The sequence below is a fragment of the Arvicola amphibius genome, chromosome 8 (assembly GCF_903992535.2).
Source record: "Arvicola amphibius chromosome 8, mArvAmp1.2, whole genome shotgun sequence".
Classification (NCBI taxonomy): Eukaryota; Metazoa; Chordata; class Mammalia; order Rodentia; family Cricetidae; genus Arvicola; species Arvicola amphibius.
Genome location: NC_052054.1, coordinates 38,156,112 through 38,170,894, shown reverse-complemented (window position 1 = coordinate 38,170,894; position 14,783 = coordinate 38,156,112). Strand labels below are relative to the sequence as shown.

The 14,783-nt window shown below is 45.4% G+C and overlaps 1 protein-coding gene across 1 annotated transcript; it reads left to right on the top strand.

The window, feature by feature from the left end:
• Positions 1–3,047: 3,047 nt before the first annotated feature.
• On the top strand, positions 3,048–13,408 carry Hey2 (hes related family bHLH transcription factor with YRPW motif 2). Its single transcript, XM_038340057.1, has 5 exons — positions 3,048–3,179; positions 5,146–5,224; positions 5,348–5,431; positions 7,964–8,045; positions 11,393–13,408. The coding sequence occupies exons 1-5, from the start codon at positions 3,097–3,099 to the stop codon at positions 12,082–12,084; spliced, it is 1,020 nt and encodes a 339-aa protein (XP_038195985.1). The 5' UTR covers positions 3,048–3,096; the 3' UTR covers positions 12,085–13,408.
• Positions 13,409–14,783: the final 1,375 nt, after the last annotated feature.

Here is a 14,783-nt window from a genome sequence, read left to right as displayed (position 1 = left end):
TCACTTAAGCACCAGGGACCAGATGACCAATGGAGGGAAGGCCGCCCGCCTGGATCTACATCTCCTTTTCCCTTCAGATTTGTCAGCCTGGTCTTTCTTTCTTAATGGCATTTCGTTTCTAGGACAGTCCCTCCTCCCGTATCTATCGGTCTAATTATCCCATTGTTCAAATCTTTCAAAAGGAAAGAAAAGCAGATTGCTGTGTGCACGGACTTCTTTTCTTCTGCCCTGATTCCTAGTAAGCTTCCCAGCTACTGGGGGGGGGGGGGGGGGGGGAGGGAATGTCGCAGAGGCGAGATGGGGCTTAAAGTACCAATGCTCTCTTTCTTTCTCCCTGCTGAAGCCACCCCAGTTCCTCCCCACTCCACCCCAAGCTCGTCTTGTTTTGTTTTAAGTAAACTGAAGCGCTTGAAAGTTTCCTCTGTTTCTACCTCCGGACCCAGACATAGGACCCAACACAGAAAAGACGCCCAGGCAGGCGACAGGCAAAAGGGATCCTTGAGAATAACAGATATAATGGAAAATCACAGTAATGGGCATTAAGTATTTTAAAGATTAACGAGCATGTTCTTTGGACATTTCGAAGTGCTATCTTTTGCCTCATTTATTCTTCTTTACACTTAACTCATTCATTTTCGGTATCCCAGGCACTATCCTAAACGTTTTTTTTAACATATGAGATCCTTGTTGCTTAAGAAAAAAAAAACAAAATACTACTCTAACCAACATTAAATCCGTGCGTGCTTTCCAACGTCCCTGAAATATTCTTTTATGACATGGCACAGCGGTTAAGTCTTCAAAGACAAAAGGAAAAAAAATTTAACCAGTTGCTACTTTATTACAAGCAAACCGTTTACCGCTGCAATTTTTCGCAATCATCATAATTAAATACACTAGTATAGTGAGAAAAAAAAATCTTTTTAGGGATGCCCTCACCCACTCCGTGATGATTTCAGGTTTTGCCTCCAGCATTTGGAGGCTCCCACAATTTGCTCGGGTGCTCGCGTGGCAAACCTTAAATTCACCTAAATTTCAGGGCCGGTGGGGGGAGGGAGCCTACTGAGCGCTGGAAACACCGACTCGGGTTGGAAAAGCGAGGTTTGGAACCTGCTGGTAGTTTAGGGCTTGCCCTTATCTGGACAACCCCTGCAGAAGCCAGAGTGGCACAGGATGCTGGCCTGCCTTGCATAGGAAAAGTAATCTCGGGCCATCTGCTCTGAGGCCGGGCTAAGGCCCTGTGGTCACGGAGCACCAAGGCGCCCGCCCAGAGACTGAGTGCAGAACTGGGGAGTCAGCCACCCACGGTTCTGCGGTCCAGCAGCACTGACCCCATCCTGCCTTGCCAGGCCTCGCCCGGTCCCCGATGACCTTGCGATTTGCCTGGAGTTAAGTTTCAAAAGTCAGTAAGGAAAGTTTCAGATTTCTGTTCACACGGTTAATGAAAGCACCGCGGTGGGGACCGCACAAAAGAGACCAGGGCCTGTAGGAAAGAGGTTTTGTGTTTTAATGACAGCGCTGGCTGCAGGTCCTTGGCAATGCCCTGGCTCCTTCCAGCTCTCCATCCACCCAATCTGCGCCAGTCTTTTGCTGTCTCTTTTTCTCTTGTCCTCTCCCGCCCCACCGGTCTAGTGTGGCCAAGGAATGGAATGTCAAATGGGTGCCTTAGATTTCCAGAAAGATAAGCATCTGTGCAAGGTGGAGGGTCTTGGTGATTGATGGATGGATGCCTCTTTCAAAAAAGGGTTTTTTTTTTTTTTTCACCATGAGCAAAGCTGGCCCGAAGCACCCTGTGGAGTCTCTCCCTGGACCCTCATCAGCCCACCCCGCGCGCTGCAGCATCAGACAGCTGAGAGCGCCCTGGCTCCCCCAAGACGGTCTTGCTCACTTCCTGAGCGCCGGGAGACACGTCGGTGGAGTCGGTTCAAAAGTCCCGCCGTTTTCAGAGAAAGGCAGCAGCTTGGAAACAAAGTCTGAAAACACACCTGGAGTTTAAACAACACAGTCCATCCATGCACTAAGAACTACTAAGCACGGGCGCTTTACAAAACAAATTCAATGTCCAACGAATCTTCTCGGCCGGGATGCAGAACTCTGCTGCTGCACACAGCTGAGGGATTGGAGGAAGGACTGGGGCATTTAATTTGGATAGTCCAAGTCAGAGAAATTTGAACTCAAAAATTTACTCAGATTGCGTCCTGAAATCACCGCTTCTTTGCTAATCCTTTCCAATAGAGCCCACCATCTACTCCGAAGGTCTATCCCCCCAGTCCCCGAGGCAGGAGACACAAAGAAAGTGACCGAGGGATGGCAAATCCGATATTGCACCGAGCCAACCTCCTGAAGTTAGGCACCTGAAACGGTAAGCGCGCGTCCTTATCTGCCCACAACCCAGAGGCTGCGGAATTGGCAGAGTGAAAAGCAGCTTTGATTTAAAGCTTTCAAAATCCCCTGAGGGTCAACGTGACCGCTCCGGTCAGCCAGTCAGCAGCTTGGGTCCCGAGGACGGACAGCTGAGTGGGGTGGGTCGCGAAGCCTCGCTGCCCTCCTCCCCCCGCCAACCCACCCCCGACGTCACACGCATCTCAGCCACGCGCTAGCGGTTATTCTTTAAACCCAGGATAGAAACGAGGCGGGAGAGAACTCGGCGTGCAGACCAGGGCCTCAACCCCGGAGCCTGCCCGCCCGCCCAGAGCGCGCTCGCGCTGGCCACCCTAAGTCGCTGCGCGCAGCTCCAGGCTCCCAGGTGCGCGGACGCGTTCCCACGCCTTTGCCGGCGCCTCGCAGCGGGCATTGGCCAGAGCGGGTCCGCCCCTCCATTTTAGCCAATAGAAAGCCACGCCGTCCCAGAGAGGCGGGGCCTGGAGAGCAGCCCGGGCGGGTCCGCGGAGACGCAAAGGGCCCCGCCCGCACGGGAGGCGTGGCCGGCGCCGGCTCTTGCGCCCAGGCAGGGCTGCGGCGTGGGAAAGAGCTTCAAGGAGCAGAACGCGCCGCCCGGGGAGCCGCGCTTGCAGGAGCCGGGGTGGGAGGGAGGGAGGAGGCCCGCGGGGAGCGCGCTGCGTCCGGCTCGGCGTCGGTGGCTGCTCTTTCTCCGCCACGATGAAGCGCCCTTGCGAGGAGACGACCTCCGAAAGCGACCTGGATGAGACCATCGACGTGGGGAGCGAGAACAATTACTCCGGGTGAGCGCCGAGAAGGAGGAGAGTGTCGGGGAGCTTCGGGGGTCCTAGGAAATCCAGGGTCTCCGGGTGGAGAGGAGAAAAGTTTTTCCCGGGAACTGGATGCTCGCGGAGCTAGAGTCGGGGTGGGGCGAGAGGTAGGGTTCGTGCTAGGTGTGGGACGCGACTGGAAGGGAACTGGTAGGGAGCGTGCAGGAGATGGCAAGGGAGGGTCCCGGACTGTCAGCGCCAGCACGCGTACAGGCACGTCCGGGCGACGCCCCCGCCACTGGAACTGTATTTAGGGACAGTTCCAAAATAGGTCTGAAGAAAAGAAAAACAACTGGATTTCTCTTTTGAAAGAAGCTGGGATCGCGACTTGAGTTTTTGAGAAATTAAAGCCTTTGCGTTGTTAGGCTAAACAGACCGAGTTGCGCAGGTTGACAGAGGGTGATCTGGCTGACCCAGCCGTGAGTGACAGACCTAAGGAGGAGAGGAGGCAGCTTTGCTTTGACTGCTTGTTCTTTAGTCTCCAGAAGATCGGCGTTGTGATCACAGAATACAGACCTCTAGTTTCCTTTGACAGCGAGATTACCCAGGCATTTTAGAGCCAAGGCAGGTCAAATGATAATTGCTTCTAATTGGCATGCCCAGAAGCACCTTAATTATTTATCTGCAGCTGTCACTCAAAGAGTGAAATCCTTTCTGCATCTAGAAAACTGGTTTTATTTCACAGACTTACTTTAAGACTTAGAAATTAAGACATCACGGATTTAAAAAGATGCATGAGACGCTGTTTACCAACTATCTTATTACTGAAGTGTTGCGTCTTAGAAAATGAAAACGGAGGCTGTCACATGAAAAGGTGAACCCTGTAGAGAAGGGGTGAGAACGAAGGGCGGTTGATTTGGAATTAAGATACCAAAGTGAGAAGATGAGGTAATGGGAGAACTTCTAAAACTGAAAGAGAGCAAACGACATGGCCTGGAGAATTTAACACCTTAAAGAACTATAGTATCTGTGAATCTTAAAGCGACATATGTGAATGTATACTCGTTGGAGAGTGTACATTAGGTGACCAACTCTGTGACCAAATAAGTGATTAAGTACAGAAATCCCATCCAGGAAACTCTAGGTGGATTGCAGCTTCTTGGGATTTAAGAGTAGTTTGAATGCTGGTAACAGTTTCATTTTCAGAGCAAAGCAAGATTTAACTTCCCTACCAACGACACGGTTAGGGTACTCTTTTAAAAGGTTAATATGCAAATTAAAAACCCATCCTTTTTATGGTACTGATATCAGTTGTTGAATTTTGGAATGGTACGAGTATTTGATTTGTTTTAAAAGTTGGATCCAGAAACAAGTTTGACGTGTGGTAACTTTTATCGTGGGACTCCTGTGATGTTCAGTCTGTCTGGCAGGAGCTAATAGGGCACATACTATCAGATAGGCTTGTTGGCCTTTATGAAATATATGAGAAGAAATAAAACATATTCATCCCTGACCCCCCCACACCCTAAATGGCCATCATTATTTCACTGGGGAACTCAAAAGTTCAGGTTCATTTTTTGCCATTTGAATTGGCAGCTAAATTATCCAGTAGCATTTTTTTAATTACATTTATTTATTATTTCGTGTATTGTGTGGCATGGTATGTCATCGTCACCTCTGTTTGTGGAGGTCCGAGTGGTTCTCCCTTTCATCATGTGGGTCCAAGGAATGGCACTCAGGTCAGATGGTCAAACTTTGTGGCCATTGCCTTAACTTGCTAAGCCTTCTCAAGGCCTCACTTTTTTTTTTTTTTTTTTTGAAAGACTTAATCACTACCTGGGAACTAAAAGGAAATCCAAAACTAAGGGAAAAAATAATAACATAGACATGAACTGTGCAATCGATCTGAATATTAGCAGGCACCATGAGGCACGGGGGTGGAGTGGGGGACAATTGCTACTTTGATTGCAGTACTTGATGCAGGCTTCCTCCTCCACAGGCAAAGTACTGGCTCAGTGATGAGGTCAAATTCACCAACAACCACCTCTCAGATTATGGCAAGAAAGAAAAGGCGAGGGGTAAGCGATTCCCTCTTTTATCTCGTGTCATCTAGAATGGGAACCTCTGCTGCTGTTTTCCTGTCCTGAGTACTGTTACTGTATATGTATCCTTAAACTTCTGTTTTGGTTTCTTTGGGTTAGATAATAGAAAAAAGGCGTCGGGATCGAATAAATAACAGTTTGTCTGAGTTGAGACGACTAGTGCCAACTGCTTTTGAAAAACAAGTAAGTTACTCCCTTCCTCCCCCAACCGCCCCCCTCAACGAAAAGGCTCAGAGCATCTGATTTCTCATCTGGGAATGTGGACTCTTGCTGAAGCTCATTAAAATAATGGTGTGTGTGCCCTGATCCGGCATAGACCAGCCATTTCAATAAAATGCTTTGTTGTGGCAAAACTATTAAAAACATAATCCATCATGGAGTTGAAAACATTTCCATTCTTTAGCTTATTTTTCCCTTAAGGGAAACAGGACTCATGTTTTCTCTGGTCTTTGAATCCAGCAGGGATTTTGTTTAAAATTGTGCTGTATGTAGTATTCTTGGAAAAAAATGTATCATATGTGAAATATCATTTTCCCCTCAAACTTTGAAAGTTCTCTTTTAAAAAATAAATCAAAGTCAAGAAAGTAAGATTCTATTTTGGTGTCCTAAATTGTACTAATACAATTTATTTAGCCATCCACTTTCGTTTTTAATTCTTGGGTTAATAGAACATTGTTTGATTTGGGACATAGTTTGGAAGTTTAGTAAAACTGAGATTAGTCATAAATGCTGCTTTTCAAAGTTCAAGTATTCTTTTACATAAAAATAAGGAGAAGCCATTTCACATTTGGGAAAGCAGCAAGCCAAGTGCTTACACTTTCCTTCGTGGTTTTGGAAGTCTCGTTTTTTTTTTTTTTTTTTTCTTTTTTTCTTTTTTTTTTTCCGTTCTGCCTCTGTAGCTAATGCACGGGCTTGTAAGAGCATCTCTCCAAGTACGTAGCAGTTTCTGTGCTGAAAATGTTTTCTATTGAGTTCCAAATTGGGTGCAAAACATCAGTTGGTTGTTTATGCTTCTTTTTGCTGGTTTGTTTGCTTCGTGATTCTGCAAACACTGTAAAGCAAGCCCCACGGAGCCTTTGGAGGCCGTCCAGGGCTGCAACTGCTCATACATCTTCACGGACATGGCAAACAATGGGAAGGACAGGACATGCTCTGCTGTTGATTCTGCATATCTAAAACAAAAATACACTGTGCAGTTCATATGCCGAGGTTGTCTGCATAATTATAATTCTCACTGGTAGGCTGCAAATGGAAATGGCAATAACCTATGAATTTTTTACTTTTCTGAGTACTGAACTTTCTCCATTGTGACATTGAAAAGCAGTCACTTGGGTGGTTTTTTTTCCCTTAGTCTTAGTTTGTTAGATTTCTTTTTCATAAATATTGACTTAAACCTTAAGAGCAAGCCTCAGTTGCTGGCAGTTAGTTATCGTAAACACAAGCCGTCCCATTTACAGAGTCTGGCTGCCAACCCTAGCGAGCTGGCCCTGTCACAATTAGAGGAGAAGAATATTCTTTAGAAAATCTAAAGAACTGAAACTCCTGCTATTTAATTAAATTAAGAAATAAATTTAAAAACCATTGAGTGTAAGAATCTAGGAACCTGAAATAAATGTCAGGATTCTTTTCACACACACACACACACACACACACACACACACACACACCAAAACAGCAACAACCCCACGTATTGATTTAATTATCCAGCTCCTCTAGGAAGTTAGTGAGAAACCAGCATGTCCCCAAGACACTCTCAGTGACATGTTTGTTTCACGTGGTTCTCAAAGGCTGCTTTATTTTAAGAAAGGGAACAGTGAACACGTATTGGCAAGACTATTTTACTAAGAGCAGCTTTGGATGATTGGAAGATCCTAAGTCATGTATGATGCTCTTTAAGGAAACTGCAAACTAGTCCTTTTCCTTTGTGATCTTAGAATTCACAGTGACACCTGCTGGTGACCTTGAAGGTCCTTTTCTAGTTTGTTTCCTTTACTCGTGGTATCTATAAGTTATCTTAAGTTCCCTGGAATTTTCTACTTTAAATGTTCCACTGTTGATGTTTTGTTAAAACTCTATGTCTTTATTCTCTGGAATTAACATTCAAGTATTGAGCTGCTCTAGACTTCAGTAGTAATGACAAATGAATATGCCCTAATGAAATATATCATTAATCAAGATAGCGATCAAGCCCAAAGTCTGAGAGTTTTGCAGTTGGCATAGTGTTTGTGCGGTGAACTTAGGAATATAATTGTTCTTATTATTTAACGAATCATTTCTTCAGCACCTTGTTCTGGTCTCTAGAGTTACAAGCTGATGTCATTGGCCATGCAATAGTGACTGGTGCTTTTATATAAAGTTTAGAAAGGCTGGCGAGATCGCTCCAAAGTTAAGAGAAGGGATCAAACTTGTGAGCTAATGGGTGACTGACAACAGCTTCAGCAGGTTCTGACGCCCTGACCCTCATAGTTGACTCCATGCATGCACTTGCAGCACACACACAAACACACACGCACACACACACAAACATGTATACACATGTATGTACACACACAATTAAAATTTAAAGTAAAAAGGATTCAGGTTTTTCCCCTGTGGTGAAAGTAAGCAGAATTTTATAATGAGAGGCAAATCTCCAACTGTAGTACTAAGTTCAGTATATAAAATACTAAGCTAGTTTCTGCAGGACTCGTGATGCTTTATTATTTGATTCTGAAGGGATCTGCTAAGTTGGAAAAGGCTGAAATATTGCAAATGACAGTGGATCATTTGAAGATGCTTCAGGCAACAGGGGGTAAAGGTAAGAGCTGGTACCGTTGTTTCGACTCCTTTCAACCTTTCTCTTTTCATCCTTTTCCTCTCATAGTCTAAGAAAGTTACAGTTGAACAGGCCTCTAACAAGCTGAGATAGGCAGCCCCCGAGTAAAGCTGTGGCAATCAATGCTAATGGTAGGATTGAACTCGTGGGAAAGGACTTCTTGAACAAAGAAGCACTTGACCCTGGACTTGTGTTTGCTTTCCTAAGACTGTGGGAGTAAAGCTTCCTTCACGGCAGCCTGGTCAGGGTTGCGCTTGGGATTTGAGAAGTGCATGCTGGAATCTACACAGAAAACCAAAACAAATACACAAACAGCCAAATATAAACAAGACTGGGGCGTGCTCTCTCTCTCTCTCTCTCTCTCTCTCTCTCTCTCTCTCTCTCTCTCTTTCTCTCTCTCTCTCTTTAAATCAGGCTAGGACTCAAATAATTCATCTATTTAAAGGAAATGAATCTAGAATTATTTTTGCCATTGCTTCCCAGACAGTTTTGGCCTGTCTTGACTCGACACCAACCACAACACTTGAAGTACAGGTACTGAATCCCTGCTGGAAGGAACAACAAAACAGGCAGTTCCTGGGGAGAACTCAGAGCAGTAGATATCCAGGCCTGGCCACATGCCATGGTAGAATGCCCTTGGCAGTACATTGTGGAAGAACTGTCGGGTCAGAGTCAGACCCTCATTCTAAAAATGGTCCAAAGCCAGAAGGCTGCCATACTCACATTTCATCATCGTCCCACTTCCTCCCACCGCAGTCAGACTTCCTGTTGCCCTTTGGAGACTTTTTACTCCTTAACGATGCCTTTGTTTACATCTCACAACCCAACAGAGAAAGCTTCAAGGAGTTAAGTGCAGCAACTGAGTGCTGAAGTCCTCCTAGATGCATCATAGGCTACCTCAACAGTCTGCAGGTGTTAGATCTGGCCACGGCAGGGCACCGTGGGGCGGGGCAGGGCAGGAAGTAGGGGCAAGTCACTTTTACTAACCTGAAAACCGATAGAACATCAGCCTTGACCTGAACCGTCTTCTACTCATGTCGATAGAGGAGATTGCTATACATCATGCCCATGTGGTATATCTGCCTCAGTGTCCCAAGAAACTGCCTTGAGTGAATGAGGAATAGCATAGGATGCATATATTCCTGTAGCATAGAAGCTAATGGTGAAATCTTAGAAGTACGTTGTCCTACCCAAGTTGGCTACAACCTTTGACCTGAGTCAGAAGTAGCCTGTTGGTCTTTGGGGGTTAAACGAGCAGCACCTACTCCACAGGCCCTAAGTAGTGTGACTTCCTCGACACCTGCCACCTCGGGATTTCAGGAGAAGAGTGAAGTAAGGTGCCCTGCAAGGAAAGCTACGTGATTGCTCTTACCTTCCCTTGAATTGGCATCCATGAGGTGAGGAGCTGCTACCAGAGCCTTGAACAGTTGGCATGAGTTGTACTTCTAAAGTAAAACTGCCCTTTGGCTTCACAACACGTGTTGTCTTAGTTCTCGTCCGTGACCCCTTGAGCAGTCCTATAATTTATCCCAGATGAGTTAGCGCCCAGACATTTCCAACCAGTGGCCGTCTATGTCCCCCGACCTCCGGATCACTGGAGAGGCCAGCACACAGAAGAACGTGTAGGCCTTGAACAAGAGGGCCCGCCAGTGTTTACTCACGAGCCTCTCATGTAGTGCCCTCTAGAGCAGTTGCCAGATTGTGGCTTCTGGTTCTGCAGCTCGTTAGCTGTCACTGGAGTCAAGAAAAATAATATCTGAGTGAGCGCCATTTGTCACGTAGAGACAATGACGAAGGGCTCCGCCCAGGTGGGTGGAAATGACTTAATGGACTTCACACCTATGGAACTGCACTGGTACAGACGAAGTGTTGTCGGCTCAAGACCCACTTCTAGCTGCTAATCATCCTCTCCCTGTGCTCAATAGAACAGGAATTACATGATTCATGTTCCTTAGAATGCAAGAGGACCCAGCCATACACAGCCACATAGCTAGCAAACTGCAAATGCCCCTTACTTTACCACCACAGTGAAATCCAAAGAAGCGAGGATATTCCTTTCAGTTTACCATAGAATCGTACTTGTGTCTAGAGAAACCCAAATTCTTGGATTTTTGATATCTCTGAACTCTGGTTGCTACCTCCCTTCTGTCTTTATAACACTCGGGAGCTCGGGCTGGGCGGTGGTGGCGCACACCTTTAATCCCAGCACTCGGGAGGCAGAGGCAGGCGGATCTCTGAGTTCGAGGCCAGCCTGGTCTATAAGAGCTAGATCCAGGACAGGCTCTAGAAACTACAGGGAAACCCTGTCTCGAAAAACAAAACAAAACAAAAAACAAACAAACAAACAAAAAAAAAACTCGGAAGCTCGGACCTGATGGGGACCCTAAAGACAGGCATGGGCAGTCTCTCTGGGGACCCTAAAGACAGGCATGGGCAGTCTCTCTGGGGACCCTAAAAACAGGCATGGGCAGTCTCTCTAGGGACCCTAAAGACAGGCATGGGCAGTCTCTCTGGGGACCCTAAAGACAGGCATGGGCATTCTCTCTGTGGAGCATCCTCATAAGGAACAGCTTTTTCTCCTATTCCCAAGGACTTTGCTTAATGACTGCTCCAAGGGTCTAGGAATGAAAACCAGTTTTAGGGCTGATATCCCACCCTTTATGGCAGTCTCTTTTTCACCTTGGTGCTGTCTCTGTTTTCCTGTTGGTTGTGTTTGCTCCAAACACCTTCCAGATTACCCAATAAATATATCAACAGTTTTCCGTAATGCTCCAATTATAAAGTGGCCTAAAGGAAATAGAAAAATTTTGCTCGGTAAAAGCATAAACTGTAAATGCTTTCGATGAAAAGAACCTTATTTGGGTTGGTGAGGTAGCTCAAAAGCAGAGGGTTTGCTTAGGATGCACAGGTCCTTGGTCCAGTCCTGGAAAAGACCTGTAAATTACCAACTCTATGAGTCTTTTTCTATCTCCATGAAAAGTATTGTTGAGGAAGGCTTATTATCCCATGATACTAAAGTTAAGATATCCCCTCCCACTCCAGGGGGTATCTGAAACCTGAATGTCGCTAATTTATTTTTTCTCTTGTGACATTTAGATCCTAGAGTAACTATAGCGTTGCTAAAGTTGTCGGGCATGCTATTTGCCGAATTTCCTTTTTTTACTCCTGCAAAAATACCATGAACATAGCAGCCACTGTGTTTGCAAAAAGTGCCACCCAATCTCGTCAGAAGATCAGAGTGGAACCTAAGTGGGTGGTTGTTCTTCAGAGCCAGATCGCTTTTCCTTCTTCTGTCCCCTCACCTCTGACTCTCCTCAACTCTTCTTCAGGCTACTTTGACGCCCATGCTCTCGCCATGGACTTCATGAGCATCGGATTCCGAGAGTGCTTGACCGAAGTGGCTAGGTACCTGAGCTCAGTGGAAGGCCTTGACTCCTCAGATCCACTGCGCGTGCGCCTTGTTTCTCATCTCAGCACCTGTGCCTCCCAGCGGGAGGCAGCAGTGATGACGTCCTCCATGACCCACCACCACCACCCCTTGCACCCACACCACTGGGCAGCGGCCTTCCACCATCTCCCCACAGCCCTCCTCCAACCCAACGGACTCCACACATCGGAGTCAACCCCATGTCGCCTATCCACATCTTCTGAAGTGCCTCCGGCCCACGGCTCTGCCCTCCTCACAGCGACATTTGCCCATGCAGATTCCGCTCTTCGGATGCCATCAACTGGCACCGTCGCACCTTGCGTGCCACCTCTCTCCACCTCGCTCCTGTCTCTTTCGGCCACTGTGCATGCCGCAGCCGCAGCGGCCACCGCAGCTGCACACAGTTTCCCTCTGTCCTTCGCAGGGGCCTTTCCCATGCTCCCCTCCAATGCAGCCGCCGCAGCCGCAGTTGCTGCTGCAACAGCCATCAGCCCACCCTTGTCAGTGTCAGCAGCCTCCAGTCCTCAGCAGACAAGCAGCGGAACAAACAGTAAACCTTACCGACCCTGGGGGACAGAAGTGGGAGCCTTCTAAGTTATTCTTGAATGTCTTGCAATAGTAACTGAATGTCCTTCATTTCAGAATCAGCTTCAAACCTCTGCACCCTGAAGGTAGCCATACAGATAACTACACAACATACAGAGTCACACAACAGCAATAAAGCAATTTGAGACGCAAACTTCACAAACGGAAATGTAGTATTATCTGTTTTTCCCTTTGGTTAAGGCAGCTTGGCAACTGGCATCAGCGACTTAAAAATGTCACATCTATTTCCACTTGAACTTTCCTGGAAAATACATGGATGTCACCAACCAGCAGTGCTTCAGCACATCTGACTTGGAAAAGAAAAAAAAATATGCCATAACTGAATTCTCCTGAAACAGGAAGGGAGGAAAAAGAATACACCACATTTTCTAAGTGCCTGAGCTAAGGAACGTAATGTAGCACAAGATCCAAAGGGCATGGCTGTTAGGTTGAGAAAGGGAAGAACAGACTGCATGTGTTAGACTGCACACAGTCCTCTTTTGAAACCAGCAGGTTTTAGTGGCCATAAAGATTAATGAAAATTAAGGTGAAAGACATGGTTTTGTCTTTGTCTTCTGTCCTCAGACTTGTCAAGCATGGATATTTAGCAATGCATTGATCTAAACAGCCATTCCACCAGTGTCCGCATTAACAGGCGTTTCTGCTTTACCCGTAAGCTCCCATACATTCTAGTGAGACATGGTTTAGAACACCGCGCTTCCATCTGTAAACCTACAGCCGTCCAATGCACCTCGAAGCAGTTACCTGCCGTGTGCCCACCCAAGGCTCGCTCATTCATGCCAACTCAAAAAACTCTTCAGTTTGCGAGTTTGGATTAATTTATTCAGTTTCATTTGGCTATATTTATATGTTTAACTTCTTCAGTTTTCTCCCTGACAACATGTAATGTCTGTTCTTTTCCTTTGGGGAGAGGGGAGGTGATGTATCTCTGGAGGTAATGGGATAAAGGAGAGAAGATTTGGAAGAAAAAAAGCTACATGGTTTAAATGCCCTTGGTCAAGTTAGCAATTGCATTTGATCCCAAATCACAATGAATGTATGCAATGAAGTGTACATAAATTATTTTTGTCTATGCCTAGACTAGAACTACATAATGGTGTTTTGGTTTTGAGTTCTTATTTTTTGTTTTGATTTTTTTTATCTTGTCTAAATGACAAAATAATCTCCTAATACATTGAAATTGATTGAGCACGTGAGATTTTATATTGGAAAGACAAAGACACAGCATGTATTTTTATGCACTTCGTTTCTCTGCTGTGTGGAGAAAGCAATAAAAGAATGTTAAACATTATGCAAAGTTATACTCATAAATACGTTTTAAAATTACTGTACCTATTCTTTTCTGCATTACTTTGTAACCTTTTTCTATGCAAAACTCTACATATCACTAATTAAATGAAGTCCTTTTTGACTACTTAATGTGGATGAGTTGCTTTTTAGAATGGCGAGTTGACATGCCTTTCACGTGGGGTTTCCTTTTACGGGTTGTTTGAGACATAGTTTTGGGTCATGTGTTTCAAAATCACTTAAAGGATGGAATTCACATCACCTGAAAATGAACTTTTTGGAACTTATAGATTAAAACATAGGTAAGCATTGCAAAGGCAAAACGTGATTATTTTCCTCTGCCTTGTGTTGCTTCTTCCTTATTTAATTATAGACAGGGTCTTGCTGTGTAGCCCAACATGGTCTGGAACTTGCTATATAGTTTAGCTTGGCCTCAAAATCAAGATCCTGCTGCCTCAGACTCACAGCAAGTGATATCTTTTGATCATCTATGGCTCTTGGAAAGGAACAAATATAAGACCTCAAATAAAAGAATATCAAACACAGAGAAGGAGCTAGAGCCTGTGATATTGTGTAGCTCAAGAACAAGGCTTATTTGAGGAACATCAGTGGATATACGACAGTCCATGCATCCTGATGGTGAGTCCTCTATGTCCAAGTTTCCTTGGTGAGGTGCAGATGTTGTGGTTATGGCCATCTTCTTCAGAGAAAGCTAAAATCATGTGGAACCCCTAAAGCCATGGGCCAAAACACACCATAATAAATAAATAAATAAATAAATAAATAAATAGCTTTGCATCATTCATATCAAAATGCTCAAATGAAAATGATGAAGAGACTTTCACCGTATTTTGGTTTTGAAAAATGAGGTATATGGTATTGTAGGTGGGGGTTCTGTCTTGTGAAAACCGTACTGCCTTTTGACGTGATCATTTTCATGTTCATGACAAAAACTAAAAGGCTTGGGCCTTTTAAGTTTGTTTTAGGAGAAAGGAAAGAACTTTTAGGTAATTGATTTGTTGGTGGGTTTTATGTAAAAGTTAGTTTCAAAATTAATTCAATGTCATTTTGGTAGAAGAAAAGGGGTCGGGGGAGGAGCAGTTTGAGTTTTCCCCAAACCCAAAAGCCATGCACGCACACAGCCAGACCATAGCTTTGCGTTTCACAGCAGGTTCACAGCAGCAAGAGCGTGCACAGCCTTGAGTTGCACTTTTCAGGTGTGGGGTGGCATGTGGGACCTGAGGCCCTAGCTGATGATACGGACATTCAGAGGAAGAGGCATGCCGAGATGCTAAGAATAAAAAAAAAATTCTGGAGGAAGAGGTCTTCTCTTCTTGGGATCGCTGACAAATATGACTTCTCCTATCTTATTTGAAGAAATATGAAGAATTTTAAAGTAA

Bases quoted from the DNA above. Each gene is read 5' to 3' on its own strand.
- Hey2 (XM_038340057.1), top strand. From the start codon at position 3,097: ATGAAGCGCCCTTGCGAGGAGACGACCTCCGAAAGCGACCTGGATGAG. The intron at 3,180-5,145 runs GTGAGCGCCGAG...CCTCCTCCACAG, and splicing joins AGCGAGAACAATTACTCCGG to GCAAAGTACTGGCTCAGTGA. The intron at 5,225-5,347 runs GTAAGCGATTCC...TCTTTGGGTTAG, and splicing joins CAAGAAAGAAAAGGCGAGGG to ATAATAGAAAAAAGGCGTCG.